Source organism: Lynx rufus, unplaced genomic scaffold (genome assembly GCF_022079265.1).
Source record: "Lynx rufus isolate CCGP_SWC_20201006 ecotype Redwood Valley unplaced genomic scaffold, mLynRuf1.p SCAF_7, whole genome shotgun sequence".
NCBI classification, from domain to species: Eukaryota; Metazoa; Chordata; class Mammalia; order Carnivora; family Felidae; genus Lynx; species Lynx rufus.
In genome coordinates, this window is record NW_025814889.1 from 49,246,157 (window position 1) to 49,262,229 (window position 16,073).

Consider the following 16,073-nt stretch of genomic DNA (forward strand, 5'->3'; position numbering starts at 1 on the left):
TTAGGATTTCTAGGTATGTAGCTCTGAAGGTTTTCCTTCAGAGATGAGAAGTAAGGTAGAAACTTATATGAGTCCCCCAACAGCCTTATATTTCAATTACCCCCATTTTTCAGGTGGAAAAAACTAATTCATGGAAAGTTTCATGACTTTCCCAAGTGTCCAAGTGAGGACTAGACCTAGGAATATTTGCTAGCAAAGTCCGTTTCCATGTGGCCTGCAATGACCTGTTACCTTGGCTCGATTATCAAATAAGTGAACTTATTTTCCTTATTCCCACTTTCGCTCTCTGTGCACCTGCTACCCCAGTAATCTTCATAACAGTGTTAACACTTCACATTTACATAGTTCTCTAACACGTATAATCTCATTTGATCCCAGTGGCAGATGGCATCATGATAAATTGTCACAAAGCAATGACCCAGGAGACAGGGGGTCTGGGTTGGGCCCCAAGCACTTATTAGCTCTGTGACACTGGACATGCCATTCGCATCTCTGGGCCTCAGTTTCCTCATCAGTTAAATGAGGTATCGGATCTCTAAAGTTGTCAATCCTAACATTCTATGATTTATCCATTTGGCCATTTGGCCATTTATCCATCTGAGATTCAGAGATGTTCAATCATTTGCCCAGTCATTTGCTCACTAATGAGCAAAACTGAGTCTGGGTCAACGTACCTGTCTCCAAACCAATGTTTTCATAGTGCCTCCAGAAGTGTCATGGAGGTGTTAAGAGCATGGATTCTGGAACCAGCCTTCCTGTGTATGAATCCCAGCTCTACTTACCCTTTCTCTGCCTCAGTTTCTTCATCTGACAGTGGAAGGAGCACTAGTACTTATCTCATAGGTCTGTCATGAAAATTAAAGGATTAAACTATGTAAACATATAAAAGCTTCAAACAGAGCCTGATACATGGTGAATGCCAGGTCTCTTTGCCACCACTATTACGGTCATTTTTTATTGTCTTTATCTCCCTTGCCCCCTTTGCTGTGAGCTGGAGACTGCTCTCCCCTGCAGAGCCACTTCCTTCTTTTCCCTTCATGGGTTCCAGCCCAGGAAGACACTCAGAAGTGTATCCTGAGCAAATAAAGAAAAGTTATGCATTTGCATTTCAACAAGGACTTTCTGTAGATAATAACCATCTTAACACTTCTTGAGTCCTTACTATGTGTCAGGCACTGTGCTAATAACCATTTTAAAAACTTAAGAGAACAAAGCTAATGGTGGGCATTTCTATGCTGATACTTTATAATGAGGAACCCGCCGCGACCCTCAAATGATCACCCGGATTGCAGGCAGCTTCTATAATTGAGCCAGCCCGTTTGCCTGTTTCTTCTCTCATACAGTCACACCCCGCCTCTTTGATCCTGCTGTTACCAAATTTAAAATCTTTTCACACGATGGCAGTCAAGGCTAATTTGAATCTCAAAGTAATTATTTCTAGAGACCGAAGGTCCTAACAGCAAAGGAACCATAAACACTGATGAAATGCCCCACCCAGTGTTTGTTAGAAGAGAAGTAGATTCTCTCGGGTGGAGAATTGACCAGCGTCACCTCAGATGCACATAACAGCTGACTTAGAGCTTCTCTCTGTACCTAGAACTGATTTCGTTGCTGCTGCCACTGCTGTTTGGGCAGTGGTGAGACCAGCTGGGCAGAGAACATACAGACGTGCCGGTCCAGCTGCCCGTCTTACTTTGAGTATCTTTGTAAGGGCCAAAGGAGAACAACATGATTTTTAAAAGGAGACTCTTTTATCTCAACCAGCTCGGTATGACACCTCCCTTGTGCTCTTATGTGAAATGTTCAGGCCCGTCAGGAGAGTGGATCGAAGAACTGACTGAGAAGCCCCAGCATGTGAGCGTCCACGTTTTAAGCTCAACCACCGCTTTGATGTCCTGGACGTCTTCCCAAGAGAACTACAATGGCACCATCGTGTCTGTGGTGTCACTCACCTGCCAGAAACAAAAGGAGAGCCAGAGGCTAGAAAAGCAGTACTGCACTCAGGTAAAGGAACAGAAAACAATGCTGACGGGCTCATTCACCTGCTGTGGCACAGCCAGACAGGCAGAGCCAGGAGGCCGGTGCGAGAGGCTGTGCTGAGGTCTCCCCCGGGTGCGTTGTGCACGGGGGATGAGTGTGCATGGCTCTTCAGTGACAGTCTTCCTCCCTGTCCCTCTCAGGACTACCATCTCCCGTTTATTTCCATGCCTCATTCAGGAGACCTACGATGTGGGGGGGGGGGCACCTGGGGGCTTAGTCGGTTAAGCCTCCGACTTCGGCTCAGGTCATGATCTCATAGCTGGTGAGTTTGAGCCCCGCGTCGGGCTCTGTGCTGACAGTTCAGAGCCTGGAGCCTGCTTGGGATTCTGTGTCTCCCTCTCTCTCTGCCCCTCCCCTGCTCACACTCTGTCTCTCTGTCTCTCTCTCTCTCTCAAAAATAAACATTAAAAAACTTAAGGGAAAAAAAGAGACCTACGATGTGGCAGGTACTCTGATAGATGTTGGGGATCTAGATAATTTCTATGCATCTGCCCCTTGCAGAGTTTATAATCTAGTGAGAACAGAGCATAAGGGAACATACAGTTACTGCAGAGTATAAAATAAGGCCCAGGGAGCCCTTATGAGTTCACAGAAAGAAAGAGCTGGGCATGAGTAAATATGGATTGGGCAAGAGGATTGGGAAAACCGGCCAGAGAAACTTTTACCCGGCAAGGAGACAACCAAGCAGAAGATTCTGGGGAGTTTTTGTTTGTTTGTTTTACTTTTTCCATTTTCTTTTTCTTGTTATTTAAACTACAAAAAATAATTCATGCTCACTGGAAAACTAATTCAAAAATTAAAAGTACAAAAGGAAAAAAACTCCCCTTTCACTAATCGCAGCTAAGAAGAGCTTTTTAAAAAAATTTTTTTTAATTTTTATGTATTTTTGAGAGAGAGAGATAGAGTGGGAGCCGGGGAGGGGCAGAGAGAGAGAGAGACACAGAATCAGAAGCAGGCTCCAGGTTCTGAGCTCTCAGCACAGAGCCTGATGTCAGAGGCTTAACCCACTGAGCCACCCAGGTGCCCCGTTGAGGAGAGCTTTGAAGGAGAAATAGGACTTAGCTGAGCACAAGGGAGCATGAAGGGCAAGTGGAAATGGGGTGCAAATCATTAGTTCAGGGAATGGCTACCAGAGTGAGCTTTCAGGCCCAACCATCCATCCGAAGGGAAACCCTGCCACATGGGCCCCGGGGCAGATCCTGCAGTCCGTCGCCCAGAAGTATCCACAGAGAGCCTGGTGCCCAGCTGTACTTTCCCAAAACTTGGTTTCATTTTTTCATACGGTCAAATGTACTGATTCTTGGTGTCTTACAAACAGAATATTAACTTCCCCACAGGTAAAATTATCAACTCGTGTGTCATACACTGGAAATATAATACTCAAATACAACAGTTGCTATATGAAAGCTTTTAGGGCATTTAATGAAATTCAAAGAGTGAGAAACTTGAAACTGATAAGATGAATTTAGGAATCCTGGCCTTTGGAGTGCCAGAAAGGCTTAAAAGTACTGAGATAAGCTCTTACTTGAGGATGAGGCTACCCCTTGACTTCAATTAAATTAAGGAGTAGGGCGCCTGGGTGGCGCAGTCGGTTAAGCGTCCGACTTCAGCCAGGTCACGATCTCGCGGTCCGTGAGTTCGAGCCCCGCGTCGGGCTCTGGGCTGATGGCTCAGAGCCTGGAGCCTGTTTCCGATTCTGTGTCTCCCTCTCTCTCTGCCCCTCCCCCGTTCATGCTCTGTCTCTCTCTGTCCCAAAAATAAATAAACGTTGAAAAAAAAAAAAAAAAAAATTAAGGAGTAAATATGCTAAACAGATTAACTTGTAATCACGACTCACTGTGCAGTTTACTAGCTTCCTTTCCTGAGCCTACCGAAAATGGCTGACTGGTTACATTGCTAGAAACATCCGTTTCTCTTACAGAACATGACATAGAACTTGACTGCTCCAAGGTACATTGCTTCGCCCTTCATCTGATGTACAAATTCTGTATCTTTTGCATAGAAGCCAAAGGCTAACGGTATAGATAGAGTTTGTAAATTATAAATGAGCCAGAAAAGGCTGGTCTAAGTGTACTTTGACAGTGCCTTCTTGAGATGCAAACATGAAACTGTTAAGGATTACAGGCAAGAAGGCCAATATTTAGAATGGAGGGCGGGATCTAGACCCGCCCAGATCTAGACCCGGGATCTAGACCTCACTGTGTGAGGCATTATCTCAATTACCACAGGAACGTTTTGAAGATTTTGTTATTACACCAACATTATCCATTGCCTCACTATACACGCATGCATGCGCACACACACACACACACACACACACACAGGCCCACACATATGTTTAGAAGAGGAAACATTATTCAAAAAGTCTCAAAAACTGGCCTGTAGTCACATGGCTATTAATCAAAAGAATCCAGAAGACAGTATCACCAGTACCTGTCTGACTTGGGCTTATTTCCTAAAGCAACTGTTATCCAGAAAAAAAAAAAATTAATAGTTCTTTAATTCTGTCTGCAGTGGTACTGTGATTGCATTCAACAGGAAATTCAAGATTTCCTGCAGCTCAAAAATAAGAGTGATTCTAAGGCTAAACACATACAGTAGTCCCTCCCCTTATTCATGATTTCACTTTCCATGGATTCAGTCACCCATGGTCACCCACGGGTCAGAAGCAGATGATCCTCCTGTGACATATAGTCAGAAGGTCAATAGTAGCCTAGCGATAGGTCGCAGTTTCTACGTCATTCATCTCACTCTGTCTCATCACACAGACATTTTATCGTGTCACGGCACCGTAAGAAGAGAGCGTATAGTCCGGTAAGATATTTTGACACAGACTACATTCACACAACTTTAATTACAGTATACTGTGTAATTGTTTTTACTATTGGTTATTGTTGATCTCTTACTGTCCCTGATTTATAAATTAAACTTTACAATAGGTTTATAGGTATGTAGGTATAAGAAGAAACAGAGTACATACAGGGTTCGGTACTACCCATGGTTTCAGGCGTCCACTGGGGGTCTTAGAACACAGAATCCCCTGCAGGTAAGGCGGGACTACTGTATTAACATTAAGATAATGTTTCACTATTTGATACTTTCACTCTCCCTACTTGGCATCTACCACTGACTATACCACAGGATCGTTGTTTATATATTACCCAGGTCATCCATGAGAGTCACTGCAAGTACCGTTACCCTCCCTTATACCACCGCTGATATCTGCATGCTAGGTGGGTCCTAGTGCAAGATCCTAGAAATAAAACAAATTTGACTCGAACCTTGAGTTCATGAGGCTTAGAGTCTGGCCTTCCATGGACCCATTAATTTGAACTTGTCCAAATCCCGCATGTGCTCTTCATGTCTGGTTGTTGTTTCGTGTATGTTTGCGGGCAACAAGTGTTTGTGGAAAAGGGTGTTTTGCGTTGCATGCCCCCTAACAACCATCGTGGTGCTTTTCATTAATAAATATATGAGGAACACAAAGTCTGTGCTCCATCAGTGTTATACATAAAGGACCCTGTCAATTCTTCAAAGTAAACGTGCTCTCAGTACTTTCTCTGAAGACTCACACACAATCCTAAATTTCGGGATTAAAAAACGTTACATAATATATGTATGTATATTGATTTTTAATGTGATCTGCCTTGGTCCCTAAGTGCCTTCCAACAATTTACACACCCTGTTATTTAATAGTCTGCATGTATTTCCTGTGCTAAGACATCTTTCCTCCTATTTCTTTAAGCTGAAGAGGGATAGGACCGGTGCCTCATTGGAGAGGCATTGGGCTGAACAGAATTCTCTGAAATGGAGACCAAGTGAGCTGGGAAAGGGAGAGAGGAAATAGTGAAATGCAAAGATGGGATGAAAATTGGGGAAGGGGATGTGGAATGATCCTCTGGAGAATAAAATATATATTATACACATTATTTACTAAGTAGAGTGCAGTGTACCTACTCCCAAGGCGGTCCAAGATAAATAAAGAGTGATAAATAAATAAGAGGGATAAAAGCACAGATACCAGCTGGCAGCTTAGCAAATATTCGAAAACAGGGTGGCAGAAAGGAGTTGGTGTTTATTAATTGTTACCAAGGTTATTTGCAACACCATTGCCCTCTTGTCCTTTTTTTTTTAGTAGTGTGACGTATATACACATAGTTGCTTCTTATTAAAAAATCGAATCATGTCCCTAGGATGAATTTGTTATGATGGCATTTTTTTTGCATTGAGGTATAATTATCACATTATATTATATTAATGTCAGGTGTGCAGCATAATGATTCAAGAGTCACATACATTGCAAGATGACCATCACAATAAGTCTAGTTGCCATCCATCACTATACAAAGTTACAAAATTTTTTTTCTAGGGATGAGAACATTTAAGATTTACTCTCCTAGCAATTTTCAGATAGGCGATACAATATTACTAACTATAGTCATCACCACGCTGCATGTTACAGCCCGGTGACTTGTTTATTTCATAACTGGAAGTTTGTACCTCTTGACCCCCTTCACCCATGTCATCCTCCTGTGAACCCCTCTCCCCTCTGGCCACCCCCATTCCGTTCCCCATACCTATGAGCTTTGTTTTGTTTTGTCTGCTCATTTGTTTTGCTTTCTAGTTTCCACACAGTGAAATCATACTGTATTTGCCTTTCTCTGACTTATTTAACTAGCAAAATACCCTCAGGATATTAAATATGATGTCAAACTTAAGTGGCTATGACTTCAGGTAGTCATTTGAATAATCAGAATCAAGTAGTTGCCTAAAATATTATCAAACCAAAGAGATTTTAACACCACCCTGAAGTAATCTACACTTTGTCTGTCCTGCTATTCTAAATATTCTAAAGGAGTGATTGATGAGCTAGGTTAACATTCACAGGCATGCCTACATGTGCATAATATGTTGTTAAGTCTTAAAGGAAAGTTCGGAGCGACATTGATAATGCAACACCTATATGGTTCAATATAATATTGTTTATTTATATATGTGTGTAGGAGGGTCTGGAAGATTGTCCCCCAAAATGATGGAAGTGGGGGGAGGAGGATAGAAAAATTGCCAGTTAACTTCATTTGCTCTTCGGTTGGGTGAATAATTTTCGCAATGCACATTATTAGTTTTATCATTTAAAAATGTATTTAAAAATTTTTTTTTTCAACGTTTATTTATTTTTGGGACAGAGAGAGACAGAGCATGAACGGGGGAGGGGCAGAGAGAGAGGGAGACACAGAATCAGAAACAGGCTCCAGGCTCCGAGCCATCAGCCCAGAGCCTGACGCGGGGCTCGAACTCACGGAGTGCGAGATCGTGACCTGGCTGAAGTCAGACGCTTAACCGACTGCGCCACCCAGGCGCCCCTAAAAATGTATTTTAAAGAAATAAGCCAATGTTGCTTAGTTGTGCACAGCATACACATTCTTATTCATAGTTTGTCTCTTCAGGAAATGCTCCATCAGATGAGAATATCTAGTTGGCTAACTTTACCTAGATGGCTTCCAGCAGAATTCACATTCTAAAACATGGGCAAGGACACTTGGGTGGCTCAGTCAGTTGAGCGCCCAACTCTTGATGTTTGCTCAGGTGGTGATCTCCGTGGTCATGAACTCGTGATCTGGCAGTCATGAGGTGGAGCCCTGAGCCACACTCAGTGCGGAGCCTGATTGGGATCCTCTGTCTCCCTCTCTCTCTGCCCTCCCCGACTCATGCTCTCTCTTTCTGTCTCTGTCTCTCTCAAAATAAATAAATAGACTTGTAAAAACAATAAAATTTTTAAAAAAGTAAAACATGGGCAAAAAATTCTGGTATGAGTGAGTAGGAAAGAAGAGACGGAAATGCTATTTTATGAATTCAACTTCATTTTATTTTGTTTAAGTTACTGGAAAAGAAATTATGGTATGCTGCTCCCCCTACTTACATTTAGAGCAAGTTGTCCCAACTCAAATTATACAATTCCTATTGTGTAGAATCAGTTTTTGGTGTTAGAAAGGCTTAAAATTCATATCCATGAATTCTGTATTTATTCTTAAAATCATAACGAAGCTTAAAAAAAAACCTTATACCATAGGTAAGCTGTCAACATTTATTGTTCTTCTTTGATTTCTTTCTGGTCCTTTCCACAGTAATTTTACAATGTTATATACCCTAGAGGCCAAAAATTGATGAGGAGTGAATTATCTTTATTGAATTTCTAGTTTCAATAGAAACCTGTGAGGTATATAAGCATCCTCACCTGTGAGGTATATAATAGTATTATCTATAGTTTATCAATCATGAAGCCACGCTAAGAATTATAAATAAATTCCCATGCTGATAAGAGGTAGAGTCAGGATTTGATTTCAGGCAGTCTGAATAGAGAACCTGTGTTCTCTCTACTAAGCAAGGCTGTCTTCAATATCAGAGGCATTAAAGGTCACATTTCTTGACCTGTAAACTGAACCATTAATCCTAGTGCATGCCAACATTTAACTTTAATAAGTACATTTTTTTAAAAAATGTACATTTCATTCATCTGTTGGTTCTGTTTTTCTCTATATTGTATTTGTTACCTAACCAAAAGTTAAAAAAAAAAAAAAGAACAGTAAAGAAGGGCTCATCTATATGAGAAATATTTTCTACAACATTATTTTAAGGGGTCACAATAGCCTTCAGAAGCATTTCCTACTGTATCTTGATGCTTAGTCCCAGACTTGCCTGTAACAGCCATTGGAGGTCACAACACTAGGCTTCCAGTCCCAACACTGCATCTGAGTATGTGACCTTGGCCATTTCCTGGTTTCACTGTTTTGATCTATTAAATGAGAGATTTGGAGCAGATAATCTCTGAGGTCATTTCCTTCTCTATAATTAGATATTATATGCTTCTTAGTGACGAGAGACCAAAGACATTCCTGCACTGATCTTTGTATGTTTTTAGCTGACACTACAATTTAGGATGTCAGACTACCCTTATGGTATTGCTGATTTGATTATGGTTAGAGGCTGATGTGTCTCTAGTGTACATGGTTCAAATTGACATTGATGGTATAAAGCAGTTCACGGGGCTTATTAAATCCAGCCGTAGAATTTGAATGTTCCGGGTTCCCTTCAGTGTTCACATAAACTATAAATCATGCTAATTTTGAAATCTGACCTTCCCCAGAACGAGCAAAGGCTTCTGGATTTCAAAGGCGTCTGTGGCTCCACAAAGAGTCCCTGAATATGGTACCAGCCGCTGTGTCACATTCTGAAAGCCCACCTCTAAATAAACTATGTTGGGTGTTTGGTTTAAAGGTGAACTCAAGCAAATCTATTATTGAAAATCTGGTTCCCGGTGCCCAGTACCAGGTCGTGATGTACCTAAGAAAAGGCCCTTTGATTGGCCCACCTTCAGATCCTGTAACATTTGCTATCGGTAAGTTGCCAGCCTCAAGAATTACTTTATCAGAGTACTGTTGGTGGGGAGGGGGACGCAGTGTCCATGCCCAAGTCATTAGCATCATATATGGGGGGGTCCCTACTCATTCACCCAATATTCTACATCCAGAGTCATAAATGACTACAGTTGTATAACCTGGGGTCTAAAGTTAGCAACTATTACTCAGAAAAATAACATCGGAGGCAAATATGATTTATTCAGTGACCATATCAGAAGGGCAAAAACTCTAGTTTTAAGAAGTTTGAAGCCATTTCTAAGACATTCGAAAAGATATTAAACCTTTCTTCTTGGCTCTCTTTTCTCATCCTTCCCTGCTTCTTCTTAGTTCCAACGGGAATAAAGGATTTAATGCTCTATCCCTTGGGTCCTACGGCAGTGGTTCTGAGCTGGAGCAGACCTTACTTAGGAGTGTTCAGAAAATATGTAGTTGAAATGTTTTATTTCAACCCTGCAACAATGACATCAGAGTGGACAACATACTATGAAATAGCAGCGACTATCTCCTTAACTGCATCAGTGGTAATGGTTCCTTAAGTAGCCGTCACACTTCCTGTGTAAAGAAATTTGCCTTTCTGTACCAAGTGTGTCAGAAAAAGTTACCTGTAAATACACATGGGTGGTTTGCTACCTTCAAGATTTTTTTTAGTTGTTTTTGCGTGTAGGACTGTTTTTTCCGAGGGAGAGATTGAGAGAGAGAGATTGAGAGAGAGAAACAGAGAGAAATAATTATGTGAAGCATGCTTTCACCCCTAATTGGGCATATCCACGTTTTAATAGAGCTGAGAGCTTATTGTCCCTCTCTGTCCCTAGGAGGAAAACACAAAAAGTTACCGTTAGTCATTCAATAATTAGTTGACACTGTTTTAACACTAGTGATGAGTATTCTTAACATCTACACATCACTTAAATACCTATGATGTCAGGCTATTAGAGGATGCTTTTCTTTCTTTTTAAAAAAATCTTTTTTAATGTTTATTTATTTTTGAAGGAGAGAGAGACAGAGTATGAGCGGGGGAGGGACAGAGAGAGAGGGAGACAGAGAATCTGAAACAGGCTCCAGGCTCTGAGCTGTCAACCCAGAGCCCAGTGTGGGGCTCGAACCCACAAACTGTGAGATTATGACCTGAGCTGAAGTCGGACGCTTAACCAACTGAGGTTGGTTGCAACGAGGTGCAACTAGAGGATGCTTTTCAAGAGAGCAGGGAAAGATTGCGCTTTCTGAGGCTGGAATAATTTCTAAGGCACAGGTCACACATGAAGTGCACGACTGCCCTCTACCCGGTTGATGTCTCTGGTATTTGCCACCCAACAAGGATGCATGATTATGGTCCAAACTGGGAGAACACAAAGTCGTGAGAGGCCAGTTTTTGTAGAAATAGGGGAATGTGTATGTACAGTCGCTTACAAATAAGTACTATTTCACATGCGTAATACAACTTAGGAAACTGCAAAACGAGACCGATATTAGTAACATTTGACTCAATACCTATGAATCACTTTTTTAAAAGTTCTGTTTGTAGATCATTCTATTTACATGCAGATATACATACATGTATATACATACAATACAAAAAGGTATGGGAAGGAAAATAAAAAATACTTAATTGATAATTTTCATGACCTAATAAAAGTAACTCTGTTCCAAAAATAGGATTTTTCCCCCTTGCTCTTTTGTCTCCTTGCTCTTTTTAGAGGATAGCCAATCTGTTGCCAGCATGGTACTACAACTTTCGAGTTACCATGGTAACATGGGGAGACCCAGAACTGAGCTGTTGCGACAGCTCCACCATAAGCTTCATAACAGGTGAGTGGTGTTATGGGAACGGCTTCCACGGGGAGAGAATGCCATTTTGAGGAGTTTCTGAAGAGATATATCTCCAGAAAGCGCTAGGCACTCACCCAGCACTGACTGAAGCTCAGTCTCATGGAAGCTAGTATCCTTGATTCTGAAAGTTCATTATTTGTTTATTTTTTTATTTTTTTTTATTTTTAAAAATTTTTTTTTTCAACGTTTATTTATTTTTGGGACAGAGAGAGACAGAGCATGAACGGGGGAGGGGCAGAGAGAGAGGGAGACACAGAATCCGAAACAGGCTCCAGGCTCTGAGCTGTCAGCCCAGAGCCTGACGCGGGGCTCGAACTCACGGACCGCGAGATCGTGACCTGGCTGAAGTCGGACGCTTAACTGACTGCGCCACCCAGGCGCCCCTCATTATTTGTTTAAATGATAGTCTTTGAAAATCAAAATACATTTTCATCCTGAGTCCTTTATTTATGTGCCCCTGTTTGGAATCGATTAGAATAGAGATGTAGCAGACAGAACTTTGGGCTTCAACTGATTTTACCCACTCAATGATTTTGTTTGCTAGAGTGCCTCCATTTCCTTATTAATTAAAGTTTTAAAGTCACAGGCTGATGGCAGCATTGTCCACAGCAGGAGTTAAAACAGGCTTTGGAGACTGATCGACCTGGGTTTGAATCACGGATCGGCCATCTACCCTGTGTAACCTGTGCAGGTTAACTTTTGTAAGCCTCAGGGTTTTTTTTTAAAAAGCACTGAAACAGTTATTAGCTCATTTTCATATAGCAGAGACAGATAACAGAGGTGGTAAGAGATGGCAATGAAAGGGGGATTTCATCAAAGAAACACTGACTATTTCTGAATCCTATTTGAACTACGATTTTTCAGGAACTTTTGATCGGACTACAAGGCTATAATTAGTGTTACACTGAGAGAAGATGTGAGAAAAATATGTTTAGGTGAAGAAAAATGTTATCAAAATATTTTCTTCACTGGACATCTAGTTTTACTCTGTCAGACTTTATCAATGAAAGAAAATGCAAAGAAATTAGTCGCGTGGGAGCACCTGGCTGGCCCAGTTGGTAGAGCATGCAACTCTTGATCTCTGGGTTGTGAGTTCGAGCCCCATGTTGAGTATAGAGATTACTTAAAAATAAAATCTTAAAAAAAAGAAGAAGAAATTAATCATGTGAATTCTTACACTATCAATATACATAGTATATCCCTTTCCTTTACTAGACAATATCTGGAGCTCCCTGTGTTCCAGATATTAATAGTAATACTAGAGTAGACAAGTGAAAGACTACCAAAATATCAAAAAGGTAGAAAACACCAATTATGTGATGAGTAGTGTGTGAGCTTCTTGACTATATTAATAATTGCATACTTAATTTTAGTTACATTTACCATATAAATAATTCATACAGCTTAACTTTATTGACATTGCCTTTCTGAGAATACTCTTTACCCCTCAGACAGAGACGTCTGAAAGGAGCCCAGACTTTGCATCTGAAGACGCGATTGAGCAGACCTGGCCCTCCAGAATTCTAGCTGTCAGACTTTGAGCAAATTGTCCTAATGATCCTCGACTTCTTTTTTCTCATTGGCAGAATTCAAAATGTGACCTAACAACCGGCTAATAGAGCAAGACCAAGTGTTTTAGAACTCTCTGCAATAAAGCAGAAAACCACCTTGCCAGGCTCTCTATGGTGTCTCTGAAGGGGGACGCTGGAAATGAACCATTAACAGGATTTGGAGTTCTGGACTCAAGTGGCTTAGGTGTGCCTTTCAGAGCTGGGAACTGACTGGGACCTGGCAAAAGTTATGGGCCTGGCAAGTCTGAATAGTTCTATGGTTAATAAGTGAGCTGCTTGGCTAGGTGAGCAGTCTGTTGTCTCCAACAAATTGATTTTGGTGAACTCCTTATCTTTTGCTGGGACAACCTCCTGTTTTAGTGTATGTGCTGCCGAAGCGAGCCCTCCTGGGGCTATCTCCTAAGTCATGCTGACACTGTCCCTTCACGGTGTCACCTAAGCATATGAATATAGATGGTCTCAACTCTCCAATCTGTCAAATAGGCATAATATTTCACAGGTAGTGTGAGAAGTAAATTATATAATATAAATCATTATTAAAATATATATGGGCACTGACTTATTTTTAAAGCCAATTGAAATCTTTGCCTTATCTCGTTTTGCTTTTCTTCCCTCGTCTCAAGTTTAAAGCAAACAAGGATATCACACTTCTCTTTCCTGTGCTTTTAGTTGTGATCCAAAATGCCAAATCGTGTGATATAAAAGGATACAGGAATAAAATATTTGAATAAGGTGTGATTTATTAGGATCTCTGGACTACTGTCTTTGTTAGGCAACTTTGTCTGCAAGTCAAATGCATAGTAATTATGCCAGTGTACCAAATTATGTTTAGTAAACAAATAGTGACATCTTGTGGCCTTTCAGCAATATGCTGAATTTTAAGGCAACAACATGGCGTATAAAAATCTAAAGATCTAGTTAATTATTTATGTGCAGGGATCTGTGTTAATACTTATACAATTTTAAGTACGTTTCCGGGTTTGCAATTTTAAAAGTGTTTCTTGTCCTCACTAGAATTAGAACATGAGAAAATATCCTTTGGCAAAATATAAGTATAGATACATATGTATAATGAAGTACATAGAAATATAATGGAGGGGGGCGCCTGGGTGGCTCAGTCGGTTAAGCGTCCCACTTCAGCTCAGGTCACGATCTCGCACTCCGTGAGTTCGAGCCCCGCGTCGGGCTCTGGGCTGATGGCTCAGAGCCTGGAGCCTGCTTCTGATTCTGTGTCTCCCTCTCTCTCTGCCCCTCCCCCGTTCATGCTGTATCTCTCTCTGTCTCAAAAATAAATAAACGTTAAAAAAAAATTAAAAAAAAAAAAAGAAATATAATGGAGGAAAGAAGCCACAGGTATTATTCTCTTTATTAGACTATTCTGAAATACGATTTGGGTTTGTGTTACTTGCTAGGTACAGAAATGTATTTTACGCTCTATATTACAAGTCTCTTCCGTAAAAATTGTTCTAGAAAGCATAGTTATGAATGTTTGTTACGAGTGCTTGTAGCATATCGAGGAAACTAAATCCTCGTGGTTTATAGAAATTCTCCTCCAGATATTTCCTTTGGTCTTGTGCTGTCTCTCAGAATGGAACACTTGCTTGTCCAAACCAGCATGCACAGGGAACTGAACTTCACCTGTGTGTGTGTGTTTCCTAAAATCTTCAGAATTATCAGTTAAGCTTAAAAAATAATTAAAATATACATTCAGAGCTCATATATTATAAAGCTGGTAATGAACTCTCCTCCCCATTAAAAAATTTGCATTTAAATGTGTCAGAATGTAAAATAAATGAAGAAACTCAGTGTTAGAAGTTAGCTTTGTGGTGTGATAAAAGAGCCCTTCTTTCCTTCCTTGCTACTTGCTTCAGTAACATTTATTAAGAGCCTACTTTTTGCAAGGTGCTGGTTAGACATGATCAATGGTATTGCTTTGTGATTTTATATAAACAATATTTATTTTCTGCCCTTCTAATCATTGATCTTACTGCCCTTTATTTCTATAAACATCTTTGCTATACCACAATAAAAAATGTACTTTTATAGGACCCCAAGTTTTCCAGTACTGCTTGGAAATCAATTCGATAATGCCTTATACTATTAATTTATTGATGCAACAAGTGGATGCAAAGAAGTGAACATTTTAGGAATCTTCTAACTATGAAATCAATATAAAAGACCTGATATCCTCAGGTACAGATGGGTCTGGCCGCCTTGTGTCTGGGCCATACAAGGTGGGGACCCAGGAAATAAGTGCCCACCACCACCAACCTTCATTATGTTACTGAGAGGTCCTGGGATCCCCAGGACCACCCTATGGTGTGGATTTTTTTTAAGTTTACTTATTTTGAGAGAGAGAGAGAGAGAGGGAGAGAGAGAAAGCATGTGAGTGAGCGTGGGAGGGGCAGAGAGAGACTGAGAATCCCAAGCAGGCTCAACGATGTCAGTGAGAAGCCCAATGCAGGGCTCAAACCCACAAACCATGAGATCATGACCTGAACCAAGATCAAGAGTCCGATGCTTAACCAACTGAGGCACCAGGTACCCCTTTATGGTGTGAATTTTAATTCTCTAAATTAACTCTACATGGGATTGCATGCTCTGTTCGTAAGTACTTTAATTATTATTAGTCTCTTATTAAACTAAAATGTGCCTCTTACCTTCCTTGTAGCCCCAGTTGCTCCAGAAATCACATCTGTGGAGTATTTCAACAGTCTGTTATATATCAGTTGGACATATGGGGACGACACAACTGACCTCTCCCATTCTAGAATGTTACACTGGATGGTTGTTGCAGAAGGAAAGAAGAAAATTAAAAAGAGCGTATGTTTTTTTGAATCCCAATATCAGGCATCTGAACGTTTATTTACATGAACTCTTGAAAATCATTAAGCAAACATTTATTGAAACATTAAACAAATGGTTTATGCCAGTTGGCACTGTTTTGGGCTCCGGAGAAGGGACAGTAAAAAAAATTAAATTCCTCCTTTCAGAGAGTTTACCTTTTAATCTTTAATAGTGATCTCTAATAGTTAAAACTACTCATCATTTACATTGAAAGTTATGATTTGAGGTTTTTATTCAGGGTGTCAAACATTTTCAAGAAAACCACAGTTAATATGTTTTGATATTTTCTCCATATATCACCAATGCCTAAATATTTGGGAACATTGGAAATACTGATTTTTCTCCTGCTTTATTACACTTTTGACATGGA

The 16,073-nt window shown here is 40.6% G+C and overlaps 1 protein-coding gene across 1 annotated transcript in view; it reads left to right on the plus strand.

Annotated features, from left to right (window-relative positions):
- PTPRO (protein tyrosine phosphatase receptor type O) overlaps window positions 1-16,073 on the plus strand; it is a 107,444-nt gene that overhangs the window by 23,929 nt on the left and 67,442 nt on the right. Inside the window, exons 7-11 of the mRNA XM_047066330.1 lie at window positions 1,808-2,004; window positions 9,316-9,436; window positions 9,786-9,979; window positions 11,153-11,264; window positions 15,528-15,679. Coding sequence (XP_046922286.1) covers window positions 1,808-2,004; window positions 9,316-9,436; window positions 9,786-9,979; window positions 11,153-11,264; window positions 15,528-15,679 — 776 coding nt within the window. The remainder of the gene's footprint in view (window positions 1-1,807; window positions 2,005-9,315; window positions 9,437-9,785; window positions 9,980-11,152; window positions 11,265-15,527; window positions 15,680-16,073) is intronic.